Genomic DNA, 24,611 nt, shown 5'->3' on the forward strand with positions numbered 1-24,611 from the left:
CAAAATTGATTATCCATTATTACAATTATACCTTTCTCCTCTGTTGCAGAATTGAAATTTTTTTGAAACTTTTGACATGATATAGCAGAGGTTTAAATGGAGGGGGTAATATGGTAATTATGGTTTGATGCCTGGCCTAGGCCCGCTATCCATCTGTCCTGGCTTAGAATAATGTAGCTGTCAATTGTACATTTTTGGGGTTAAACCCACTTTAAAGTCATCTTCGATGTCAATTAAACCCCGGACTGGATTCTATATTTCACCCGAAACGAAAAAAATCAATCGGCGGTTAGAGGTATATTCTTTAGACAGACCCAAGTGATTTAGTCATCCACATATCAACTTCCACGGTACATTCGAATAATCTGAACAAATTGTTGATTACCTTTTATTCGAAAATAGCTTTCGAATCGTGATCAACTATTATCTCCTTTCAAGTTGATATAGGCCTAATGTAAAATAATTATGAATACAAAGTAACTAGAAATATTATTTAAACGTAATCATATTTTACTTGAATGTATTAACTTGGTAGGCTTTGTTTTGCGGCAAATGATATTATTAGTAATAGCTCATTTGTTCCTCGAGAGCTGATAAGGTCCTAATGTTGTTAAAATGACCCGAATAATCTGCCTTTGAAAGGTCTTTGATATCATCATTGGTCATTCGGAGATCGTATTTAGTTCAGGTTTTAATCTTATTTTCCGAGGAGTAGTTTCATACCATCAAAATCAGTTGATGCCATCAGGTAACGAGTCTTGCGATGCCATCAGGTTGGGGCCATGTGAGGGAGATTAGTGGTAGTATCGTCTGTCTATCACCAGGTTTAAATCGCTGCCATTAGAGGATAGATTACCTAGTCCAGGAGCCAGTCTTAGCCATTACTACACAATCGGCCCCAGGGATTTTGGACTGGGAGAGTCACTAGTGCCGGATTGATGTAGAGCATTGCTGTAAAATGCTTTTGATTGAGGCGGTATGGTTTCTTTTAACATAAATAGACGGGATAGATATGGGTGATTTTGTTTGCGATACAGTCTATTGAAAAACTGATGACATGATTCTACTACTTAGTTAGGTCTATGGTGTTCAGAGTTTTCGATCTTTTTTGGATCAAACCATCTTTAATGAAGCTATATTATCTCTCTGACACTTATACTGATTTTTCTGTAATAGCATTTTTTAGAGTGATCGTGTCTAGATATCTGATGTTCCTGTTATCCGATTTACAATATGTTGCATTATAATTGTTTGGGAACCATCAAACTGCACTAGACCGCAAATATGATGTTTCAACTTATTTTCTGTGTGTCATTTTCAAAAGAGATCATAGTCAACATAACTACGCCCTATTCAACAACACCCAAACTTATAAAGATCATTTAAGTTTTATTTTGTATGCTTATGTTCGTAGCATATTTTCTACTCATATCGTGAGAACATCATTCATTGCTGTACCTATGGAGGCTTTTAAGGTTATATCATTTATATTATTCATCACATTGTTCTCTTTCTTTATTTTTTGTTATTATGATTTTTTATTGATTCATTCAGAATATTATCGTTGAGAACGACAAAAGGACAGAAAACTGTGAAATGCTTGTGACGAAGGTAAAAATCTGATATTGAAATAAGGTTTATTGATTCTAATAACCATAGGCTTAGATCCGCAGTTAAAGCTAAACAAAAGTAGCCCTGCCCATGCCACTGTGTCTGAATGTATTTTAGAGCAACTAAAAACGATGTTAGCTCGATGGATCTACATTGGTGATAGAACTCGTTTGACCAGTGGAATGGTTAGGAATAGTCTCTCTGTGTGCAGTTAATAATTATGATTTAGAAGAAATCGCTAGGTTTCCATCAGCATCAGTATGTCACTAACTTGTTAATCCTGTTGCTTCTAGTTGCAGCTCTTGAGCACTGACCTCTGAATTTTAGATACTGCTTGAACAGATCAAGGTTTTCTAAAAATGAACTGATTTTAGGTGCTAGGCCTCTAACCCACAACTGCGCATTCATAAAATGATCTGAGTGAAATTGTAGAAACCTAGCATCCCAATTGCTCTAAAGTTATTTGAAGTTAACGATTGGGATGAATATTATAGTATAGGTTAATTTTTCATCAGCATTACCCTGTTTGGATGGTGTATATCTCTAGAACCTTTTAGTTTCAAACCTTCCCTTCAAAAATGCTTTCAAGTCTAACTACAATAATCAAACTATCCGGAAAATCTGACCAACTGTCGTAAAATAAGCACTTCTTTAATAGAACCAAATTTACCGAACAGCCAGCATCAAATAATATATCAGTTTAAGAGAATCCCACGATCATAAACACAAGTATGAAGTTTGATTAACTCACGCCGCATCATTTAGTCATCATGTATTATTCCAAAATTTCACACAGCATTCGCTAGCTTTTTCGTATTCTAAAACGATTTTGGAAATTAAATCTGCTTTGAAAATGGCTCATAGGATAAGAGTCGAAACGTCAAAACACTAATGGTAGCTGTTTTTCAGCAGAAACTATGTTCATTTTTTCTTTTAAGGTTTCTACTACTTTCTGCTTTCGATTTTTATGATTAAAATCGATTTAATGAATCTTTTAATTTTTGTGAAACTGTGTACTGTAGTTGAATTAACGAAATTGTATAAAAAAAGTGTCAATTATGTATTGTTCAACCAATTAATAATGAATACATATTTCTTTTTCCAACTTTTCTTTTTCCACTGTTCACGCTTTTCTATCATATTCACACTTCATCACCTGCTTGTGTTTTCCTTTGTCAAACCTAACCCACCACCATAACTATGTTGTACTATATATTTGTGATTCTTACAATTTCCTTAAAATCTTTCATTAAAAAAATCTTACAATGCCTTTGTTATTGGAAACTGTGTCCGATAATGAAATTTTCTCGTATCGTGATCGGCGTTTCATTTGGGATTCGCTGTTTACTCGTGTAATAAAATAATCAAACAATTTGTATAAAATCTGTATATACAAAAAAGCGTAGCAATTCGCCCGGTACGTCCTCATTACCGCACAGTCCTCGCGCTACGCGGATCGACTGTCATCGTGACAGCGGATTTCAAAGTACGGAACCGAGTTATATTCTGAGTAACGCGACTAGCCAAACTGATTTATCACATCCGGGAACCCAGCACCATCAGCCGGATTTTAGCTATATCAATGAGGATACACTCCGACCACCTGATTCGGTGACCGGTTGTTTAAATCCCAGACGCGTCAGAAATCATGCACCAAGCGCTGGCGCCAATGGAAGTGGTATATTTATGTTCGAAAATAACCAAATGAATAGCAATAATGATCGCGAATATGATCGCATTAACACCAACGATCAATCATCGACCGATCAGCAACAATCATTCCACATTCAAATTCTGCCAGTTGCCCAGGGCAACGGGCAGAGCGATATGATTGATGAAGAGGTAAAACCAAAGTACCTAAAACAAATTTTATCAGTTACTGTTTGCCATTTGCCGTACGTTTTGGTATCGGTTTCATTGCTCGACTGCTGGTTTTTGTATTGGTATAAGTTGTGATTTTCTAAAAGCCCATTTCTTCTATGGATGAATCTTCTCACGCCAACTGCTCTACTACTACTACTACTCCAAATATCACAATCTCTGTCAATCCTCCTTATGCACTAGCCTCACTTGTGTTTCCTCCTCTCAGGGCGTACGGTCATCGACGCAAGTGCACCACCCTCACTTCACACCAGGGAATGAAGCGATTACCGAGGATGAACTAGAAAGCGAAGAGAGCTCGCCACCTAACCACAAGGTGCGGAACTAGATGACAAAATCAGGGATGAGCATGCTTAACGTGTTGAAACCCTTCAATCCAGTTACTGGGTACCACAAATATATTTTGGTCTGGTTTGGTCTGTTGGTTTTACAATCAATGCTTAACCTAAGCCAAAATGGTCAAAAGATCAGACTTGCGTAAGGCATTGTATGATGTAAGATCAAATGGTTGTTATCGGGTATCTGATATGTCGGCCAGAACGGCCATCTTTAGTTTATTGTTTGCATCGTACAGCTTAAATGTTCTTGATGGATTTCCATTGAACTTGTTATGAGAATTTGGGCAGTTGAGATGTCCTTCCCTATTGAACATTTTGGTCATTGGCCATCAAAATGATGAGATGTCCAATCATATCTAAAATAGATGTTAGGGGTCACAACAAATGAATTTGGTCTGAGGGCTCATTAACGAGTTAATGACCAATAAAGTAAACTCTGCTGTTTTCTATGAAGTATGCAATCTCCGTGCCCATTTCCAAACTGCTTATTGGAGATTTACATGGTATTTCCATATTCTAGTTCTTAAGCGTACTCAGCCTTTGATTTTGTTTTTTGTTTTAAAGCTATTAAGAGTTAAGCACGTTTTGCTGATATTTATTTTTCTCTAAGAAAAACATTTCCGGTGTATAAAACAAACGACTACTGTACCATGACTGTTTAATGTTCAAAAGTGTTTGTTCCTCCCGTGCATGGAATTGAATGTTTAAATTGTAACATTTCAAGTGATCGAATATGCATTCATACTATGGCAATAAATATGAATAAAAAAGTTAGTCGCGTGGCTCTGTCGATAGTTATTACCACCTTAGTCTCCTTGATGTTGGAACAGACGGTACAGATTTTTAAGAAAATGGGTACATATTCGATATCTGGTGTGAAACCGAAGAAGCAATGTTGTTTTTGTCACCCATGTTTGTTTAGGTGCGTTGGCCTGCGTTGATTAATACCAGTCAGCACCATAGTCTCAACTAACCTAAAACTTGATGCCTTGCGCAGTTCACTGTATTTCAGGAGGAGAATACCAGAACAGTTGAGCTTTTTAAAAAAATGATTTGTTCAATTAATTAAACAGATTGTAATATCAGACCTGGTCTCCTCCACGAACGCAGTCATTATGTGTATCATATGCCTGGACCGATTGGTTGATAATGTAATGCACGTGACAGCACGAAATGATCGAAAAGCTGAGGCTTTTTCGGAAAAGGCATTCGAAATGATTGATTAGGGACTCTATTGGAAAAATGGCTTTTATGCAATATGGTCTTGATCGCATAAGAAATGTTCAAGCTCAAGTAACTATGAGACAATCAAAAAACAACTTGATTCTTCCTCTCGCATAAAGATTGAACTTTTGAATCGTTGTCACGTTTAGGTTACGATGACGGCCCTGATATACAATATGATTTGTGTAAAATAAATTTCAGGATGCAAAAGACGACATAGAAAATGATAACCATGACAGTGGTGGCGAAGAGGAAGAGGAGGTTGAAGGGATGAAATGCGGTTGCCTCGTCATCAAAGCTTCATCTCCAAAACTCGATGACGCAAAGAAAGAAGGCGGATGTTGGGCGTGGACGAAATTCGTTCTCCGATGGATCGTTTTCGTGGTGTCTTTCCCATTCGTTTTATTGTTCTCAATTACTATTCCTGATTGTTCTAGTGAGAAAAATAGGTATGATTCCTATTTTAAATTATAGTACGAGATGGCTGTCGTCATATCTTCAAATGTGTGGTTGCGGCTCATTTTCGAATGTGGCATATTTCCACAGTTTGTTGTCTGTTTGGACTTTTGATATACGGTAGTACATTGAAACTGTTACGGAATATCTTTTTATTTCAGGAAGTTTTTTGCGTTAAGTTTTATCATGGCAGTATTGTGGATTGCAGTGATTAGTTTTGGTCTGGTGACACTAGTTGGTCGTACAGGCTGTATTCTGGGCGTTGGGCAGTACACAATGGGTGTCTTAGTTATAGCCGTTGGAACCAGTATACCTGTGAGTATCATAGTTTAACGAAGCAACAGTGACTACGAATCAACAGTGATCGATTTGTCATTTTGGTGTTTGTTAGCAAAATGAAGAATTATTCAAAAATGCAGGATAAAAGTACCTGGCAAAATGACCGCTGTCTAAAAATGGTTTATTGAATAAAACATATTCGTTGTTGTTTTTATTTCTCACTTCATTTCTTCCCATAGAATAAAGTTGGTGAATAATTTTCAGCGTTTGCTTTCAAACGTTTCCAAAATTCATATTATGGAATTTTCAATAAAACGACTTTTCGATATTCTAATCTGGATTGGAAGTGGATCTACTTGGCGCTGTACCTGAGTTTTATAAAAGATTTTGAAAGAAATTATTCAATCTAGGCATAAATGGTACCTCTAGCAATGATCAGTAAACATCCACAATGCCTAATATTTCGCTTCGACTGAAAAGCCTGTATATGTTTTACTACTAGAGGAATTTATGCGTTCCCTGACTAAATTTAAAAGCCATTGATTTTTTTGCTGGCCGCTTAAAAGGGAACACACTTTAATGATCCGTCAAAGTTGTTATACCATCGCTGTTGGCAAGCCACTGGACCAATGGTCCTTTATCTATAATTTCGAATACACCTAACTCAAGAATACTTCGATATAGAAAATCGTAAACCGTGCATTGTAGGTATATTCATTTTCATTATAATTTCGCTTGTAGGATGCGCTTAGTTCGGTTTTAGTTGCTCGAGATGGTTATGGAGATATGGCTGTATCGAATGCTATTGGATCGAATGTATTTGACATTAATCTAGGACTCGGTTTACCCTTTATCATCCGTACAATAATTAATCGGGGTAAACCTATTTATCTGCTCAACGATGAACTCACGGTAAGTTCACACTGAATAAAGTAATAACCTGTAAAGTATTACTCGTCCCGTGGTATTCATTCTACCACAGGTTAACACAGCTCCCTTGCGAATCTTTTCAATACAAAAAAAGTTGAAACAGGCAAAAGTAAACAAAAAACCACCAAGGCGAACATTTTAGACCCTTTTACCCCTCGGCCGTAGGACGCGAGGTAGATGTTGTTCCCGCTTTACAGGTTTAGGTTTGTGGTTGATTTTCTTGTGACATGGCATGTTTGGTTTAGGTGTGAGGAGGACGAGTCATTGTTTTTGTTATAAAAAAGATGGCCGCCGTAGTAATTTTGATGTGTGAAATAGCCATATTGGAGCTTGTTTCCGCATCATAGTCTAGTTTTATACAGATTTTCTTATCACTTGGTATTTGGATTAAAGGCATAAGAACGAACTCCTACTGTCTTTAATGTGCGTAGGCCATCCTAGATGGCCGCCACAGTTATGTCGGTGTCTTAAATAGCCAAATAGCTTGTTACTGCCTCAAGGTGAATAGTTTTGACTGATTTCATTCATACTTGAACTGTGGTTTTATGATGGGAGGAGGATGAGCCCTGAAATATAAGTCCCACAATCACAAGTTCGAAAGAGATTTTAAAACATCAAAACTATAAAAATTTATTAAAACCTCGAATTTTCGGTTTTTTTTGAAATGGTTTTTAGCATGAAACCGAAAATTCGAGGTTTTGATAGATTTTTATAGTTCCGATGTTTTAAAATCTTTTTCGAACTTTTGATTGTGGTACTACTTATATTTCATTCGTCTCTCGCGATATATTGCGTAGTTTTATCACGTTAGGATGAGCATGTTTGGCATACATCGAAAGCAACCGAATTTCTGCGTGAAATAGGCGTTATGGACCACGTTCTTACTCTACAATTCTATTGCTGCTTTAAAATGCTTTGAAAGCATTTTCTACGGCAGATATCCGCGGTGTTGTCATATCGCAGAATCACGGAATCGCGGAATTTTCCAAAAACACGGAATTTCTTCACTTTCACTTTAAGTGGTGACCGGTTTCCCACGGGGATACCCGGTGTCGGACAAAGCACTGGATAAATCGATGCACATAGTTAGCTTCGAGACCCACTTTTTCGCGCAATTTTGTCTGAAATTTAGTAGAACCGAACATCATCAGCTCGAAAATGAGCACGGTCGCTCTAGGTCGGGCCGTAGTTTCAGAATGGCTGCAAACGTGAAATGTGCTACGACCAATCATGCACCGGTTCCTTGAAAATTATTTTGATAGAAACCGCCGTCTATAGTACCGATAATATGTTTTTTTAAACCCGAGGAATCAACATAGATGGAACAGCGTTTTCTTCACAAATAACAGAGTTAAGAAAAGAAACCATATTATAATGTTTATTATCATTCAACCTTTATTAACTTTTGTAGATACACCACACTCACATAAATCACAATATAGATGCAGGATACGCATAAAAAATCCAAAGCCAGAATATGCATAGTGTTTATTTATTTTCGTCCGACATCGATCATTTGGGATATTTCTCTGGGGTCAGCAGTCAATGTTGATGGATTGGTTGCCTACGTATGTTCCCATTTTCTCGTTGGGAAGTATCGTAAATTTGTTAACTGACGATGGAATTAGATTATCACATAGGCCTCCGGGTATCGGCAAGGAAAACATGCGTCTGGTACCTTGTCCGACAAATGGTATCCCGTGGGAAAACCCGGTTACTATTTATAGTGGAAATGAAGAAATTCCCTGTTTTTGGAAATTTCCGCGATCCCGTGATTCCGCGATATGACAACACCGAGATATCCGTATACCGTATTTTGGATATAACGCATATATTTTCCGGTCCCGAATGCTGTGTTTACCGCCGTAAAAACTACCCGAAATTTTATTCCATTTAAAATATATGTTCTTTTTGTTTTTAGGCAATATATAACGCCGGCGGTATGGTAATGGTGCCACACGCGAAGTTTGGATTTCTACTGTTTCTCATTTTGCTTATGACGATCGCAATATTCGGCTGCGCGCGGTTCCGTCTGAACAAATTCATCGGAATATCATTCGTTTGCTTGTATGTTGTGTTCATCGCCTATGCATTACTACAAGACCTTCACTGCAAACAGTACCTGTGTTAGGCAGAGAATACCAGTTAAGCTGTGAGTGAAATTAATGAAAAGAATTATCGTCATATGGGGTGAACGTTTTACTACACATGTAGTTGAAATTAGCGAATTTCATTTCAACGAGTTAACATCACAGAGCAGCGAGCAGCGCCTGATTGAACACTAATCCCATGGTGGCCACATTCACCCCATATATGCGACGGTACGGAAACTTTTTGTGCCAAATGTATAGGCATTGTATATAAATATACACGCAAACTCTATTGCGATCAGTTCCTCCACAATTCTCAATTCTGTTTTTTTAGTTCTTGAGCTCAAAAAGAACTGTGGACGGAACCGGTCCTGATGATCATCCTCTCAACGCAAGTTCGTCTCAGATAACTCATACCTCATGTTCTGTACAGACAGAATCTATAATTTATCCTAACCTTCAACGGCACGGCTATTCCTCGATCTAAAACAATAATCCACTTAACTGTTGTCCATCGCATAATTGTCAATTGTGAAGAAGTGCATATGAACATTGCCAATTTACATAACGTCGATTGTCACCTGTCTGCTGGAGTGTCACTGGCTGCTTCTAATTCTGCAATGTGATCGCTGGGAGCGCAAGTATAATGCGATGACAAAGAGTTGATCATCGAACTAAGTAAAATAGTATAACAGCTATAGGTTGGAAGGAATAACGGGTGAAATCAAGTTGCACACAATTTTGTCGTTCATGGAGATCGATGAGTGGGCAACGCTTAACCCGGTACCGGTACCTCGACAGTTGTGAATTAGACGTAACTCGTTACGTTGTTTTTCCATAGATTGGTTTAGATTTTAATACCCAGCATTAGAGTTACGATAGACTCCACAGCATCGGATCTTTTGTGGACCATGATTTATATATGTAAAAACATATTACCGACGTATTATCGTGTGAAATAGTTTGCTTTTTCTCTCGAGATTTGCCGATATATCAGAAATTCGACTCCAGAAAAAGCGACACCAATCGATAATGATCAAGGATACAATGAAATTGACTCGTGTCTTTCATATGATAATATGATTAACCACAAAAAGTTTTTCTGTGATGTTTCTGTTCTTTTAGTCTAGGGTCAAATTATTTATATTTGTGCAGAAGCTGGTTTCTGTTGACCTCGATGTTTTTTTCAACCTAAAAAAACCTCGCAAGTCATTGTTACATTATTCATTTTCAAGATGTTTTCCAAATTCATGTACGGCCTACATATTTAAATAATATTTCCCTTTTCTTGAGAAACATTTTTTTCGTATTTTCGTCTGGTATTCATTAGGCAGCCATCAATGTAAGTCATATAACTGATTGTACATCCAAGGCAGACGGTGAAATCCCATTCTTTATGAAGGGTAGTCAAACATTTCTTCCGAAGTTTATCTTTTATACAATGTTTTAAGTGATTACAGTTTGAAAGTTACATGTACATGTATATTGTAAAACAATGTTGAGGAATATTGATGTCCACGAGGATTGGGGTACCGGCACGGTGAATATACCGGTATGCATAGTTAAATATATCCGCACGGGAAGGTTATCGTTATAAATCTGTAAATATAATGCCCCTTTGTACCGTTGTATAAATATACGAATTGAATATTTTAAAATCCATATTTGAAAATTTACTTTCGGTGGTTGTCTTTTAGTCGAGAAAGGATAGTGCGATTGATATGCATCTTTAATGGAGATACCTGGAGACGAGGCAGACCTCAAAAGTAGACATGCAGTGATATCTTGATACAATGGTTGACCGTTGACCAAGGAGCAATGAAGTTACATAAAACCAAGATCAACCGGAGGTCGCATGACCACACATTCTGAGGTCCAAAATATACCCAGGCCACGCATTTTTGTCAATTTTTTATAGCTTTCGGGGGGGGGGGGGGCAGGAATGTACATGTGAACGAACAAACCTGTTAGGGCACCTATATCGTACAACACTGATCTCAAATTTATTACACGACTCAAAATATACAATATAATGCCTTGTCGGGCATGAAGGAGGCTTACAGAATAAAGGCCAATTCCCCATATAATACTTTATACCCCATTAACCAAACATAATTCAGGACACTCTCGGGCCCAAAGGTCAATTTATGATAAACGACGATAAATCACGTCTATTTCATATCATATCCCTAATTTTCTCATAAGCAACTACCGCGGTTTTCCTTAACGTCTTAGAACGTAATGGCGTATTGACCTCGCGATTTCAAAATTTCCGCCACGCACATCATGAACCCTGTGACAGTCAACTTCTAACAGGAAAAGTTTACTTATCGGTCTTCTATTCGTTACTCCAGAAGTATGAACGAACCAAATTATCGGAAATGCGAATAACATCGGTAATCACACGATACTTCCAAGATGTGGTAAGTCATCGTGTTTAAGAACGACTGCACCCACGCGAATATGTTCAGAGTTATTCTTACTTAAGCGTATATATCCATTCGCATAACCTGGTAAAATGTACGGCGTCTAAATGAAAATAATAATCCCGAACGATATTCTTATTCTTTTATCGATATCAGAACTCTGGGTCGTCAAGTTCTGACTCTTTTACACGGATCTGCGGTAACGAAGTAAGTTTACGACCAGGGTTAGGGTCAGGTCTACAAATGTATCCACGTGATGCCCAAGGAAGCTCTATGGCCGAAAGAAGTTTGGCTATTTCAGTATATCTGACAAAAGTTGAAGCATTGTCGGAATTAAGTTCTTTAGGTAGCGATCGACGGCTAACGAATCCGCGGAAAGCTTAATGAATAAAACTGTCCTTGCTTAAGTCTCTTTACGGGTGCCTGGTTGCGGCACCCGTAAAAGACAGACGTAAGTCTTTTGTTTCCCGGCTAACAACGGTCCAAGGTAATATATTCTGTTGAAGAAAAGCGATGGCGCATCTGCGACACTGCTCTGTGGTAAAGGCAGCGAATTTGGTATGAGTATAGCGAGCCTGCTATTTTGCGACACGGCATACATTTAAGTAGTATGCGTTTCACAAACGGATGAATTAGACGGGCGGCAGAATCGAAAAAGTAGCTTTTTTAACGAGTTTCTGAGAGACAACCAAAATGTTTATCGTTTATATGATAGTCTATTTGTTGCCAATGATTTTAGCAACAATGCTTCCTTGATTTGTGGTATCAGTCACCATGGAAACTGCGTCTGAACATAGCTACTGTTGGAATAACTAATATCAATACAATATTTCTAATGCGTTTGTTTTCCATAAGCATGTATGACGAAAGAAATAGCAAACAAAATATCGATTCCAAATGATATTGAGCCGCTCTTTTCGATGGAGGTAAAATCATTCAGCTATATTAACTGGAAGTTATCCAGGAAGAAATACACTAAATATTTGGATGGATATATAAAAGCTGTGGGTACTGGAGTTTGTAATGGGTAGTGTAGTGTGATCTGTGTGCATTAATGAGGCCAGCACACAGATCACATTGTTCAATGGGGTTTGGTCCAGGACTCGCGAGATTTTCAACAACACGGAAGTAACGTGTAATAAATGATGACTTGAATTGCATGACTACCTACCACCCCTCATTATTGTTGGAAAACTAAACGTTCGGCACTGACTAAAAATTGGTAATAACATTTTAGAAATGGCCAGAATTTTAACTTAGGTTCTATCTAATTTTTATTTTATAATTGCGATTGGTATAATCTTTTTTTAAACGGCCGTTAAGGCTTCATGTTTCGTCTGCAATTCACTGCAAATAGTTACGCAACTACGCACATTTCAGTGTTTTTGGCAGCTGTACACTAAATCGGCACCGTTCGTGACTAGCTTCACTGCGGAATTATGATTAATTAACATCGCCATATCACATCATCAACTTATATTGTGCCTTAAAACCCTAACAGCCGAAATAATTGAAATGCACACACGATTTCTATCATTGAAAATTGAGAGAGTGGCCATGTTTGTGATTGCTGCTTCGCGTAAATCCTGCACGGTGGCGGAACCGCGCGGAGTGGGGCCGATACGTCCAGTATCGCTCACGAACTATGCTATAGGATTGGTTGTCCCCAGATGAAAACACGCTCTATGCGATTCCTTGACGATGAGAGCGGCGAACTCACATTTAGGAATCAATACTGGGTATTTCGCTTCGGTATCCAACGGCGAATTATGAATACGACAGCCACACTTCTGATGACCTCTTATTCATTAATATACAGTCTCAAATGGGAAACAGTTTGATTCTAGTAATAGGGGTTTAGATGTTCTAGGCCAAAGGTCGAAGGGTCGAGCTCGTAAAAAAATGAAAATAATAATAATTTACAGTTGAATTAGTCGCGCACACTCCTAATTCAACTGTAAATTATTATTATTTTCATTTTTTACTCACTCGCCCCTTCAACCTTTAACCTAGAACAACTAAACCTCTATTACTCTTAAAATATTCATATATATATAAACATAATTTACATGAATAACATTTAAATTGACAGATTATTCAATATAAAAGTGTTAGCTCTTATAGAATAGAGATATAGATATATTTTAAACATTATTTCAATATTCATATTTGTATGAGTTAGATTTTTAAACATTAAAAGTGTTAGTAAAGTGTGATTGAAATAATACATAATATAAATCATTGAATATTTATATTTATATGCGTTAAATTCTTATTTTCAATATAAAAAGTAACTAGTAATTAACGAGTGAAATAATTCATATTTAAAACAGTGAATATTTATATTTATATGCGTTAAATTCTTATTTTATGTTTAAAAGTAACGAGTAATTAACGAGTTGATGAAAATATCAATTTTAATAACAAAATTACTTATAAATATGAATGAACAGATACTACATTTCAAAGATATCGATTTAAATGAATTAGAAAAATATTTTACAATTAAAAATTTCATTCCTATTAAAGATTTGATTAAAACTGCGCGTCTTCGTTTTCAAGTGAAAAATATTACTGAATTAGTGTTTAAAAATCACTATCTGATAATAGAGTTATCGAATGATAAAGATAAATTCTTATTCAATACAATAATTCCAAAATTCACAACATTTGATGGAATAGATAAACATTTAATAATTACAGATGAAATGCAATCACTTTTTAATAATGAAAATTCACATAAAACATTATTTTTACACTTACGTTATTGCCCATTCAGAGAATGCTATGTTATTTTTTACAGTCGAACAATTTATCATTTCAACTGTCAAACAATTTATCATTTCAACTGTCAAACAATTTATCATTTCAACTGTCAAACAATTTATCATTTCAACAGTCGAACAATTTATCATTTCAACTGTCAAACAATTTATCATTTCAACTGTCGAACAATTCTTTTATTTCAACTGTCGAACAATTTATCATTTCAACTGTCGAACAATTTATCATTTCAACTGTCAAACAATTTATCATTTCAACTGTTAAACAATTTATCATTTCATGCTAAACAATTCATGATCTTTAGGATAGTTACTGAAATCAAAATGATGTTTTAATGTTTTTAAATCATCAGTTATGTTATTAGTTTTTATCTTTAATATGTGTTATGATATTTTGATTTAAGATGGTGTGATTTATTGTTTCGAGTATAATATTTTCCACAATTACATAAAACGCTTTCATTAGGATTATATTTGGGCGCAACAATTTCATTATCTAAATTACATTGAATTCCAACATCTTTATATGATTTTTCATTTGGAATGTCAGGGATAAATCTCTTTTCTTGTAATCTGAAAAACATAACATAGCATTCTCTGAATGGGCAATAACGTAAGTGTAAAAATAATGTTTTATGTGAATTTTCATTATTAAAAAGTGATTGCATTTCATCTGTAATTATTAAATGTTTATCTATTCCATCAAATGTTGTGAATTTTGGAATTATTGTATTGAATAAGAATTTATCTTTATCATTCGATAACTCTATTATCAGATAGTGATTTTTAAACACTAATTCAGTAATATTTTTCACTTGAAAACGAAGACGCGCAGTTTTAATCAAATCTTTAATAGGAATGAAATTTTTAATTGTAAAATATTTTTCTAATTCATTTAAATCGATATCTTTGAAATGTAGTATCTGTTCATTCATATTTATAAGTAATTTTGTTATTAAAATTGATATTTTCATCAACTCGTTAATTACTCGTTACTTTTGAACATAAAATAAGAATTTAACGCATATAAATATTCACTGTTTTAAATATGAATTATTTCACTCGTTAATTACTAGTTACTTTTTATATTGAAAATAAGAATTTAACGCATATAAATATAAATATTCAATGATTTATATTATGTATTATTTCAATCACACTTTACTAACACTTTTAATGTTTAAAAATCTAACTCATACAAATATGAATATTGAAATAATGTTTAAAATATATCTATATCTCTATTCTATAAGAGCTCACACTTTTATATTGAATAATCTGTCAATTTAAATGTTATTCATGTAAATTATGTTTATATATATATGAATATTTTAAGAGTAATAGGGGTTTAGTTGTTCTAGGTTAAAGGTTGAAGGGGCGAGTGAGTAAAAAATGAAAATAATAATAATTTACAGTTGAATTAGGAGTGTGCGCGACTAATTCAACTGTAAATTATTATTTTCATTTTTTTACGAGCTCGACCCTTCGACCTTTGGCCTAGAACAACTAAACCCCTATTACTGATTCTTCTTGTCGGTTCGAATATTCAATATAAGTTCATTGTAATGCCGTCTCGGAACCGACTTAATCCAATATAATTCCGCAGTCTTAAACTCACATGAATCAAGATCATCCAATTTTCGACTTTTGGCGTTGACTCTGCAATTGTAGACAAATCTTAATACTATAACACGCGTTAGCCATTCCCGCTACAAATCTGTGCTGCCCAAAACCAAGTTGATTAAGACACTCCCATCAAGAAAATAGTGACCAAAACCTTGGTTCATCCAAATCTTAATGACATAGTTAGACACCAATTACCCGATGAGAGCCAAACTAGTTGAGAGGGCCGGTGAGTTGAGAGTTGTTTATATAGCTATTACATCACTTATTCAAAAATAGTGCCAGTTTGCTGGACATACGAAATACTCAATAAACAAGACAACCTACTTGGGCTGCCAAAACTGTATCCGGGTAAAAGTGACAAAGACTAAGTTTAGGTCCATTAATGGACATAGGAAAAATCTACAGATATGTTTTCTTAGCTACAAATGACCCGGCAAAACATTGATTACAATATTGAAACATAAAACCACAATCCACTGTCACAGATATAAATACTCCTTGCTTAACTCAATCAAAAAATTCAAATGAAATTTACCAACCAAATAAATAACAGGGTCAATCCCTATTTTAAGATGAAAAAAAAAACACATCCGGTTAATGATATTCAACTTCAAGTAGTTCTGCTGTTGAAGTGCTGACTAAACACGTTTCGCTCAAATTCGCGATTTTGTTATTCATTTCATTTCACCGCGTGTTAGTTTGTTCTCGCTAATCGATCAAAATTTTTAAAACTTACACAGAAAATAATTGTTGGAGTCTAACGAATAGAAATTTGCTCCACAGAGGTCAATTTTTAGCGATACTAAGTGCGTAAAAAATCATGTTTATTCCAATATCCACATTATCCAACGCAGCCTTTGAACGAGAATCGGTTGATTTAGATTTCGATCTTATTTTCCATTTCAACTAGAGGACCAAAGGTCCTGAGGCTCGAAAAATATCAGAAATTCAAAGGTGTCCCCCTTTCGAGTTTAGAACATTTATATTCCGTGGTATTATACTGGTACCTTCTGAAACATGGCCATGGCCGCGACTGCACATCAATACCTGGCGTTGGGTTTTTCGGTGTTACACTTATATATACATGTACAACTAAAGTAAACGGAGATTGGGAAAACACAAACAATGAACGCTTTTACGGTTCTCTTCACATTTCCACTGCTCTCTGGAATGATGAGATGAAGAATAAAAATCGACATCAGTAGCACCAAAGCTAACCGTACCATTTTTTCTCACTACTTGAAATAACCTTTGCGCAAAGCCAGAGAAAAATTCGCGATTTTGGAGAGAGATAAATATAATGCAACACTCATCATCGATTCGACACAGCAGTTTTACTTGAATACTTGTAGTAAAGCGCGGTCGATTGATGCGCGCGGGCAGTATCTTATCTTCAAGCACATAACTATCGAATTGTTTCCAATAAATTTGTTTACACTCTTCGGGTAAAAGTAACGCGACACATCTGAATTTCTTCCGGACAGCAAAGTAAAATTAGGTGACAATTGGAACTATTTAATTTCGCGCATTGAAAGATGCATACGCTTTAAGCGGCGTGATCAGTACGCACAATAGGGAGCATTTATTGATTGCTAGAAAAGCGATAAAGCGACTCAACTTGTCGAACTGAACGGTTGATTGTGCGAATAATACTAGTCGCTCCCTACTCTACGGCACATACGATCTGTTAATGCTCTTTTCGAGCCTAAAAAAGCACGCATGTGCGAGAAAGCTTAACGACTATTTCCTCCAGAAGTTTATGAGTTGAAATATGAATGAAAGGGCGGTGGCAAGATATCAATTTCAAATTTTTTATTGTGTAAAATCGTAATAAAGGTGCGGCCCGGGTTGGCGGATATAATTTAACGCGGTTTTATTTGTAGGTTATGTATATAGCCGCGAACGCTGATACAGCGAGTGTAGTCCACACACGTTTGGATTGTGTTTACAAACAGCATGGGGAGCATGCGCACTGCAAACAAGGCGGAAACTCTCTCGTGAAAAAAATCGGGGCTTATACAACGTTACTGTCACACCATAAACGAACTTTTAGATCAGGAATTCTTAATTCAGCTAGTACCACGTGACGACTGAGATGACCAGCAACAAGTGTCGCCAACAATTCTAGCTGTGGAATTGGAAGTGTTTCGCTACAGGTGCCACGCGAGGTTTTGCTTTCGCAAACACTGAACTATTTTCATTGACCAAATACGCCACTGCCCCATAGCATAGAAGTAGAATAGAGACATTCATTGAAATTTTGCACATTTTCTCCCAGGACTTCAAACAGTTTAGAGCTGATGGACAAAAATTGTATCAATACCAACAGCTTTTGAGTTTGACTTAGTCATTTTGACGGTTTCGTCAATTCGTCGATCGTCAATCAGAGTGACGAAGTGACGATCGAAATGACGAATCGACCAAAAGTGACGAACGACTAATTTTGACAAATCTATCATATGGTAAGATGCAGATAACTTTATCACAGCTTATTTCGAGCAAAAAAGTTAAAGTTTACCAGGTCATATCACCCTAGGACCGGGCCGAGCAGGAAACACATTTTGGACTGCCAGACCGCGGGAGATGATATTTCAATAAAGAGGATTGATGTTTGTCCTTTATCTAGTCTACAGACGTTTTTTTGGTCATATCACATGGAGGACCGGGCCCATGACTGGCTATGATCGAGGCAAGAAACCTGGTACCGGACTCGATAATTGTACCGCGGTTATCATTAGTGCGATGTAGATATTACTTTTGAGTTTGACTTAGTCATTTTGTCGGTTTCGTCAATTCGTCGATCGTCAATCAGATTTATGAAGTGACGAATCGCCCCAGGACCGGGCCAGGTAGTAAACACATTTTGGACTGCCGGACCGCGGGAGATAATATTTCTTCAAAAGTGGATCTTTGGGTCATATCACATCGAGGACCGGGCCCATGACTGGCTATGACCGATACAAGTCACCTGGTACCGGACTCGATAATTTTACCGCGGTTATCATTAGTGCGATGTGGTTATTGCTTTTGAGTTTGACTTTTTGTCATTTTGTCATTTTCGTCATTTTGACGGTTTCGTCGATCGTCAATTCGTCAAACTAATTTCACGGCTAATACGATCGAACGTTCGTCGATCGTCAATTCGTCGATCGTCAAACTAACTTTACACACCTTTTTCCCTCGTAACGACAAAACATCATTTGTGTATATCCATTGGTTACCCGTAATTCAAAATATGTCTCGCGGTCGTTCGGTGAGTGAAGCGTAGCGAACGCGAGTTCGTTAACGGTCTCTGTGGTCCTTTTTAGGTTCACACGATCGAACGAATGGCGTTATTATGTTGCGATATTTGCGTTATATCTCAATACCGGTACCGGTGCTACGAGTGTTTTTGTGTTTGATACTCGTTTAAAAGTGAAATTTCACAACGTGGAATTCATTCATTCGATTACATTATCATCTAATGTTTTCCATTGTTTGGACGGGTGTACGCCGGGAATTCCCCCTCCCCATCACGTCGTTTTTCGCTTCATTTTTTGACGCCTCATAAAACTTAACCATTATGGAACCTAAACGATGTTAATCATTCTGCGTCATTTTACAAATCACAACCGTAAATCGATGTGCTAAACGTCACAGGTCTATGTGTACACATACAAGCTGTTGGAAAAATATTATTGACAAAGATGTAGAATGTCTTCCAGTGATTATATAGTAACTAGCATTTTCAGTGCACTCGGGTACCAGCTCGTCAAAATAAATCCAAAGTCATCAATGTTCCATCTTGATAAAATATCTTTTATTCAAATGCTTGATCGGCTTCCGAGCGAAACAACTTCTCAGTACTAAATCTCGTGTGTGTGTCGCGTGTCTTATTCTATCTCAAATGTATCTTACGATCTTACTTCCCGCATAGTAACAAAAACTAAGGTTTGAAAAACAAAGGTTATAGGTAGTGAGTAGACAATTTGAGCAACAACATGCCATAAATGAAGACAGTGTGGACGTATGACTAATTACTTCACAAACAAGACTGACAAATACATTTCTACACAAAGCAACATTCTACATCTTTGTCAATAATATTTTGCCAAATAGCTTGTATGTGTACACATAGACCTGTGACGTTTTGCGCATCGATTTACGGTTGTCGTTTGTAAAATGACGCCGAATGGTTAACATTGTTTAGGTTTCATAATAGTAACGTTTTATAAGGCGTCAAAAATGGCCGATTTTGCGTACAGAGAGGGAGGGGGGTTGAAAAATTCAAATTTTATTGAACAGAACGGTTGAAGATACTACTGATTTACTTTGGAATTACCACACATAAAAAGCTTCATGTATTTGAACTAAATGAATTTACAAAAAATAGAACAACCAAAATGCACATGGCATTTCAAAAACTATTTAACACATTAAATTAACATTTTTAACATTCCTGACCCGATCTCCTTTGCTTTTTTAAAGCTGACGCCCAAGCAAGAGATATCATAGTTGCCCCAGTTGAACTATCAAACAGTGAACTAGAGAAATCAGCCTTAAAGGGTAAATTACACTTTTTAAAAGATTTTCTACTTTTTACACTAAACGATGGATAATAGTATACAATAAGGCTAGGTGATTTCATAATTGGAAAATTCTATTCAATCTAGTCAGAATTGATGATTTAGATGTTCGCGCACCTGTTCAGTGTAAACATTGTTTCTGCTGAACGCGTGGTACGGGTCTATTAATAGAACTACTTCACTAAAGGGACGACTCGGAAATGATGTCTATAGAAATGAAAAGGAAATAAGCTACAAAAGCAATTTAACTAAATTTCATACCTATTTGGCAATCGAATTCAGACAAAACGCTTCTTGATTTTGAAAGTCTAGATATCAATGATTATAATTAGCTGTTGAACAGACCACATCCGCTCAACATCCAGTTAAACTAAGCGCAAAAATAGAATTTGAATAGCAATCCATGGCATTTTCTAGAAGACAGCAAGGAACACGGATGTATTAATCATCATTTTGGATTATCATTTAGTGATAGTAAGTAAGATCATGGTTAGATCTAATACCGAGGATATTTTGAACTTATGAACTGATGAATCTTAAGACAGAATAAGCCGCAGGAATGATTAAAATTCTTTGCTTGAAATACACCTCGCATTGGTAGCAGCTTTGGTCACGAAAAAATATTTCCTCATCCATCCTATTCTGAATTTTAAAAATAATGTTTGCGTAAGATTTGTGATGTAATCTCTCAAAACTATTCTGCAGTATGAAACTTGAATCGAAAAACATTTTTCCTTAGAATATTTGTTGTAAAGGCTGTAGAAATTTATTGACCGTTTTTGTAACGTTAGAATTTTGAAGTTAGTTTTCAAACTACTTAAATGACAATGAAAAATAGTAAATAGTAAACGAATATCAATTTATTTATTCTTTAGTGAGATCGAAATCTGTGAATGCTTATAAGACACTGTACAGTATGCTTGTGGTGATGAACTATAGGTGAACTAAGGAACTGCAGTAAATGGTGAGAGCTTAGCATAGTGTACTTTAATAGCTTCATAGCAGCGGATTGAAATCAGCAACTTCAATTTGATCGATTTAGCGTGTTAAAATTACTCATCGATTCTTTGAAATAGGTTTATGCAATAGACAATAGATCCTTCCACCTCCCTGGTCAGTTTCAAAGCTGTAAAACCATCTGGCATCTTGAGATATAACAGAAAATACACGCAGTTTCCTCAAAATTCAACACATTTCTATAGACACTATTTTTCAGCTGTCCCTTAAATGACGTTGCAGCGCGCACCTGCTGATTTAGCCGATGCTAAATGCCGCAGTAAGCGATGTAAACGAAATGCGGTCAGAAATCGTGTAACAAAATCACAAATTGCGCGTAAACTAAACAGTTTTGAACAGAACGGTTGAAGATAAGTGTACAGATCAATAGAATACATCAGTTTTTGAAATTTAAAAAAGTGTCAGTTACCCTTTAAGGTGAGATTTTTTATAGTGGCATTAAGTGCTGGCGTAAATCATCTCATAGTTGCAAAAATGGCAGATATCTAATTGAGGTACTGGTTCTGAAAGTTGAAATAAGTGAAGTTTTAGCGTTTTCACTATGGAAGGAGATAATTTTTGCGAATGGATAAAACCAGTAGGCCAATTAACGGCAACGTATCATCAATAGGCCTATTGCCCTTTGAATTGACCTCTCAACTTCGATCGATAGTACTGGTGGCTAGTTTTCTTTGACATGCATTTCCTTGATATACACATTCTTTTCCCTCACCCGATCTGCAAAGGATCTGCAACGAATCTGATTAATTAACACAACCAAATTTCGATTTAACGCGCCATCTAGCTGTCTCAACGTACAACTTTCTCTGACTTTTCCCCTAATTTCTAGCTTTTTTTTTTACAAAATTTCCTGACTTCCAGGTAAAATTTTACCGTGTAGTTGCTTTGTTAATTCTCAACCGATTAACTTCAAATCAACATTAATACAAACTGCAAGAGACTACTGTAGAGGAACTGTGCTGGCCTGGTGTAGAATAAGTTTCATATGATACAGCGATATGGGACTTCATGGCATTAGAGACACTATGAGTGTTGTTCGGTCAACGGCAGGATTACTTGCTACGATGCCTATATGGTCTCCGACGATAAAAATATGCTTGTGTTTAGATTGTTTGAGTTTTAGATTTTACACGCATTCAATAAATGAATGATCCACAGTTAACTAAGGTTCAGAATGGTACATGACAGCTTCTGGGACTATGATATTACATAGTTGTAAATTACATAATACACTAGTAGCGAAAGCTTGCGCATCAAATAAACTAGTTAATTCTTTAAGTACTATTCATCTTGTATGTATTCTACACCAGGTTGACATGGGTCCTCTACCAATCTTCTGATAGTGAATACCGTAATACGTAACAAATACTTATTTGTAATACTATAATACTGTAATACTTTAACGTCCATGAACACAGTCTTTCGTAGTCTACCAGTGAAGGCGTTTACTATAGTAGCAATTTGTTAAAAAAAGGTGGATGAATGAAGCCACCAACCCTGGACCTATCAGAATAAAGATCAATACGGACAGGTGGAAGTTTTAACTACATAAGGTCCGCAGATGAAGCAACTATTTTTCATTTTTTAATTCAAGTTCCTTTTCCGATTGATTTGAAGAAACATTCATCTCTTTGACTTTCTTCATCAGCGACCTAGGTAAAAAGGAGAAATAGTTTAGATTAATAAATTGCCCATGGGCAAAGTGTGGTTTACCTTGAAAAAGCTAGAGGTTGTTTGGAGCAAGGGCATTATTTATGGAAAATCTTTTTAATTCGTGACTTGAAAGTTCTATAAGTTTATATTGTATTTTATCTTTCTCAAAGAATTATTTTGTAGTTAAATCAGACCAAAGGTATACATTGTTTACGGTCAACGTACAACATTTCGTAGGGTACATATAAGCATGGCAGGGAAACTATTTTATATTTTGAAAAAATATTTTTCACAATATGAAAAAATATTAGAAAAAAATTCATGTCACCAATCAGAGGGTGGCTGATTATCGAGTCTTGGAAATCTCTTTCAATGTATGGCTGCGGAAGCTAAAATACCAGGTCTAGGTCTGGATATAATATTCAGACCTAGACCTACTTTACTGCTTAGTATTTTTCAGGTCACAAGAAATTACTATTTATTACAAATTCTATCACACAGGAAACACAGCGCTCATCTTCTGCTATAAAAGGTTAAATGATTATTCATAAGGCCATCCCAAAATAATGGTCTGTTTGCCGACTCGAACGACCCGACTGCAAAGGTGCACAGTGAAAACTTTTTTCTGGGACTCATTGAAATAGATTTTTGTATAAAACAGCGGACCCACTGCCGATGTATGAGCTACGTATGTTTGAAGTATGAAAACATGCCTTGCCGTGTGGCCTAGTTTAAGTTTTTCAGGAAACTGGCAGTGTTCCAATAAGCTGAGACTCATTCTTAGTGACTACATTTAAGCTGGTAACGTAAAAGCGCGTATAAATTCAATGTACTATTTCATTTTGAACACAGAGATGACGCTCTGGATGAAGTTATGATTTTAGAAGTATTCTTGAAATCTAGGCTAAATACAAATCTCCCGTGCACAACGCAGATTTTTTCCAAGTAAGAAAAGGTGATAAATTTGTTTTTTACCAGAAATTTTGCAAAAAAATTTCTACCTACCTACCGACTCATCCTGAAAACTTGAGTCGGTGTTACGGCAAACAGACAATTATTTGGGATGGCCTAAAGTGTATTTTCATGTCAAACGTGCACGTGGCCAGCAAGCAGCGTCGCATTATCACTAGCTATATAGTAGAGTATACTGTACAAGTGTTGGTTTAACAATCTAATGCACTTCGTGCGCACGTGGAGGCCTTACCTAAAGTGAATGTTCTCTTACACTTCACTGACAATCAAAACAATCACCGGGGATTAAAATGAAACAATAACTATGGCGGATATGTGAAATAATTATATTTTCACCAGCAATGAGCATTTGGAATTCGCAAGTTTACGGCACCTAGTCCAATCAAATGTTCGCCATTTATAGCTTTCCCGTGGTTATTTTAGTAGCGCCGGAATTCCCCGTATATCCCAGAAACAGCCAATCACATTCGCTCATAGAGACATCGCCCCCCCCCAATCGAGGTCATTGCAATTTTATATGCAAGAGCTAAGAATTTTCCCGCCAAAAACAGTTTTTCGTAGAGATGTCATCGATGGAGGTTCGCCATGTCTTCAATCGCATCGATTATACGTCGTTTAGGCTGAGAACCAATACAACATATGCTCACATAAAAAACGTACCGCGATTTTACATGCATTGGTTCAATGCCAACTTCATATCGCTGACAAAGGTAAACCAAAAACCGAGGGATCAACTACCATTTCTGCCATAGTTTTAAAC

At 36.3% G+C, this 24,611-nt stretch overlaps 2 protein-coding genes across 3 annotated transcripts in view; one reads left to right on the forward strand and one right to left on the reverse strand.

Annotated features, from left to right (window-relative positions):
- The window catches only part of LOC141910523 (sodium/potassium/calcium exchanger 2-like), a 47,867-nt gene extending 39,689 nt beyond the window's left edge, over positions 1–8,178 (forward strand). The window contains exons 7-11 of the mRNA XM_074801216.1: positions 3,701–3,808; positions 5,256–5,503; positions 5,672–5,825; positions 6,531–6,701; positions 8,131–8,178. Coding sequence (XP_074657317.1) covers positions 3,701–3,808; positions 5,256–5,503; positions 5,672–5,825; positions 6,531–6,701; positions 8,131–8,178 — 729 coding nt within the window. The remainder of the gene's footprint in view (positions 1–3,700; positions 3,809–5,255; positions 5,504–5,671; positions 5,826–6,530; positions 6,702–8,130) is intronic.
- Positions 8,179–20,015: 11,837 nt separating this feature from the next.
- Positions 20,016–24,611, reverse strand: part of LOC141910734 (uncharacterized) — a 51,487-nt gene continuing 46,891 nt past the window's right edge. For both annotated transcript variants that reach the window (XM_074801480.1, XM_074801482.1), the window contains one exon: positions 20,016–22,878. In XM_074801480.1, the coding sequence (XP_074657581.1) occupies positions 22,797–22,878 (82 nt within the window). In that variant the 3' untranslated portion in view covers positions 20,016–22,796. The remainder of the gene's footprint in view (positions 22,879–24,611) is intronic.

The sequence above is a fragment of the Tubulanus polymorphus genome, chromosome 9, assembly GCF_964204645.1.
Source record: "Tubulanus polymorphus chromosome 9, tnTubPoly1.2, whole genome shotgun sequence".
Lineage (NCBI taxonomy): Eukaryota > Metazoa > Nemertea > Palaeonemertea > Tubulaniformes > Tubulanidae > Tubulanus > Tubulanus polymorphus.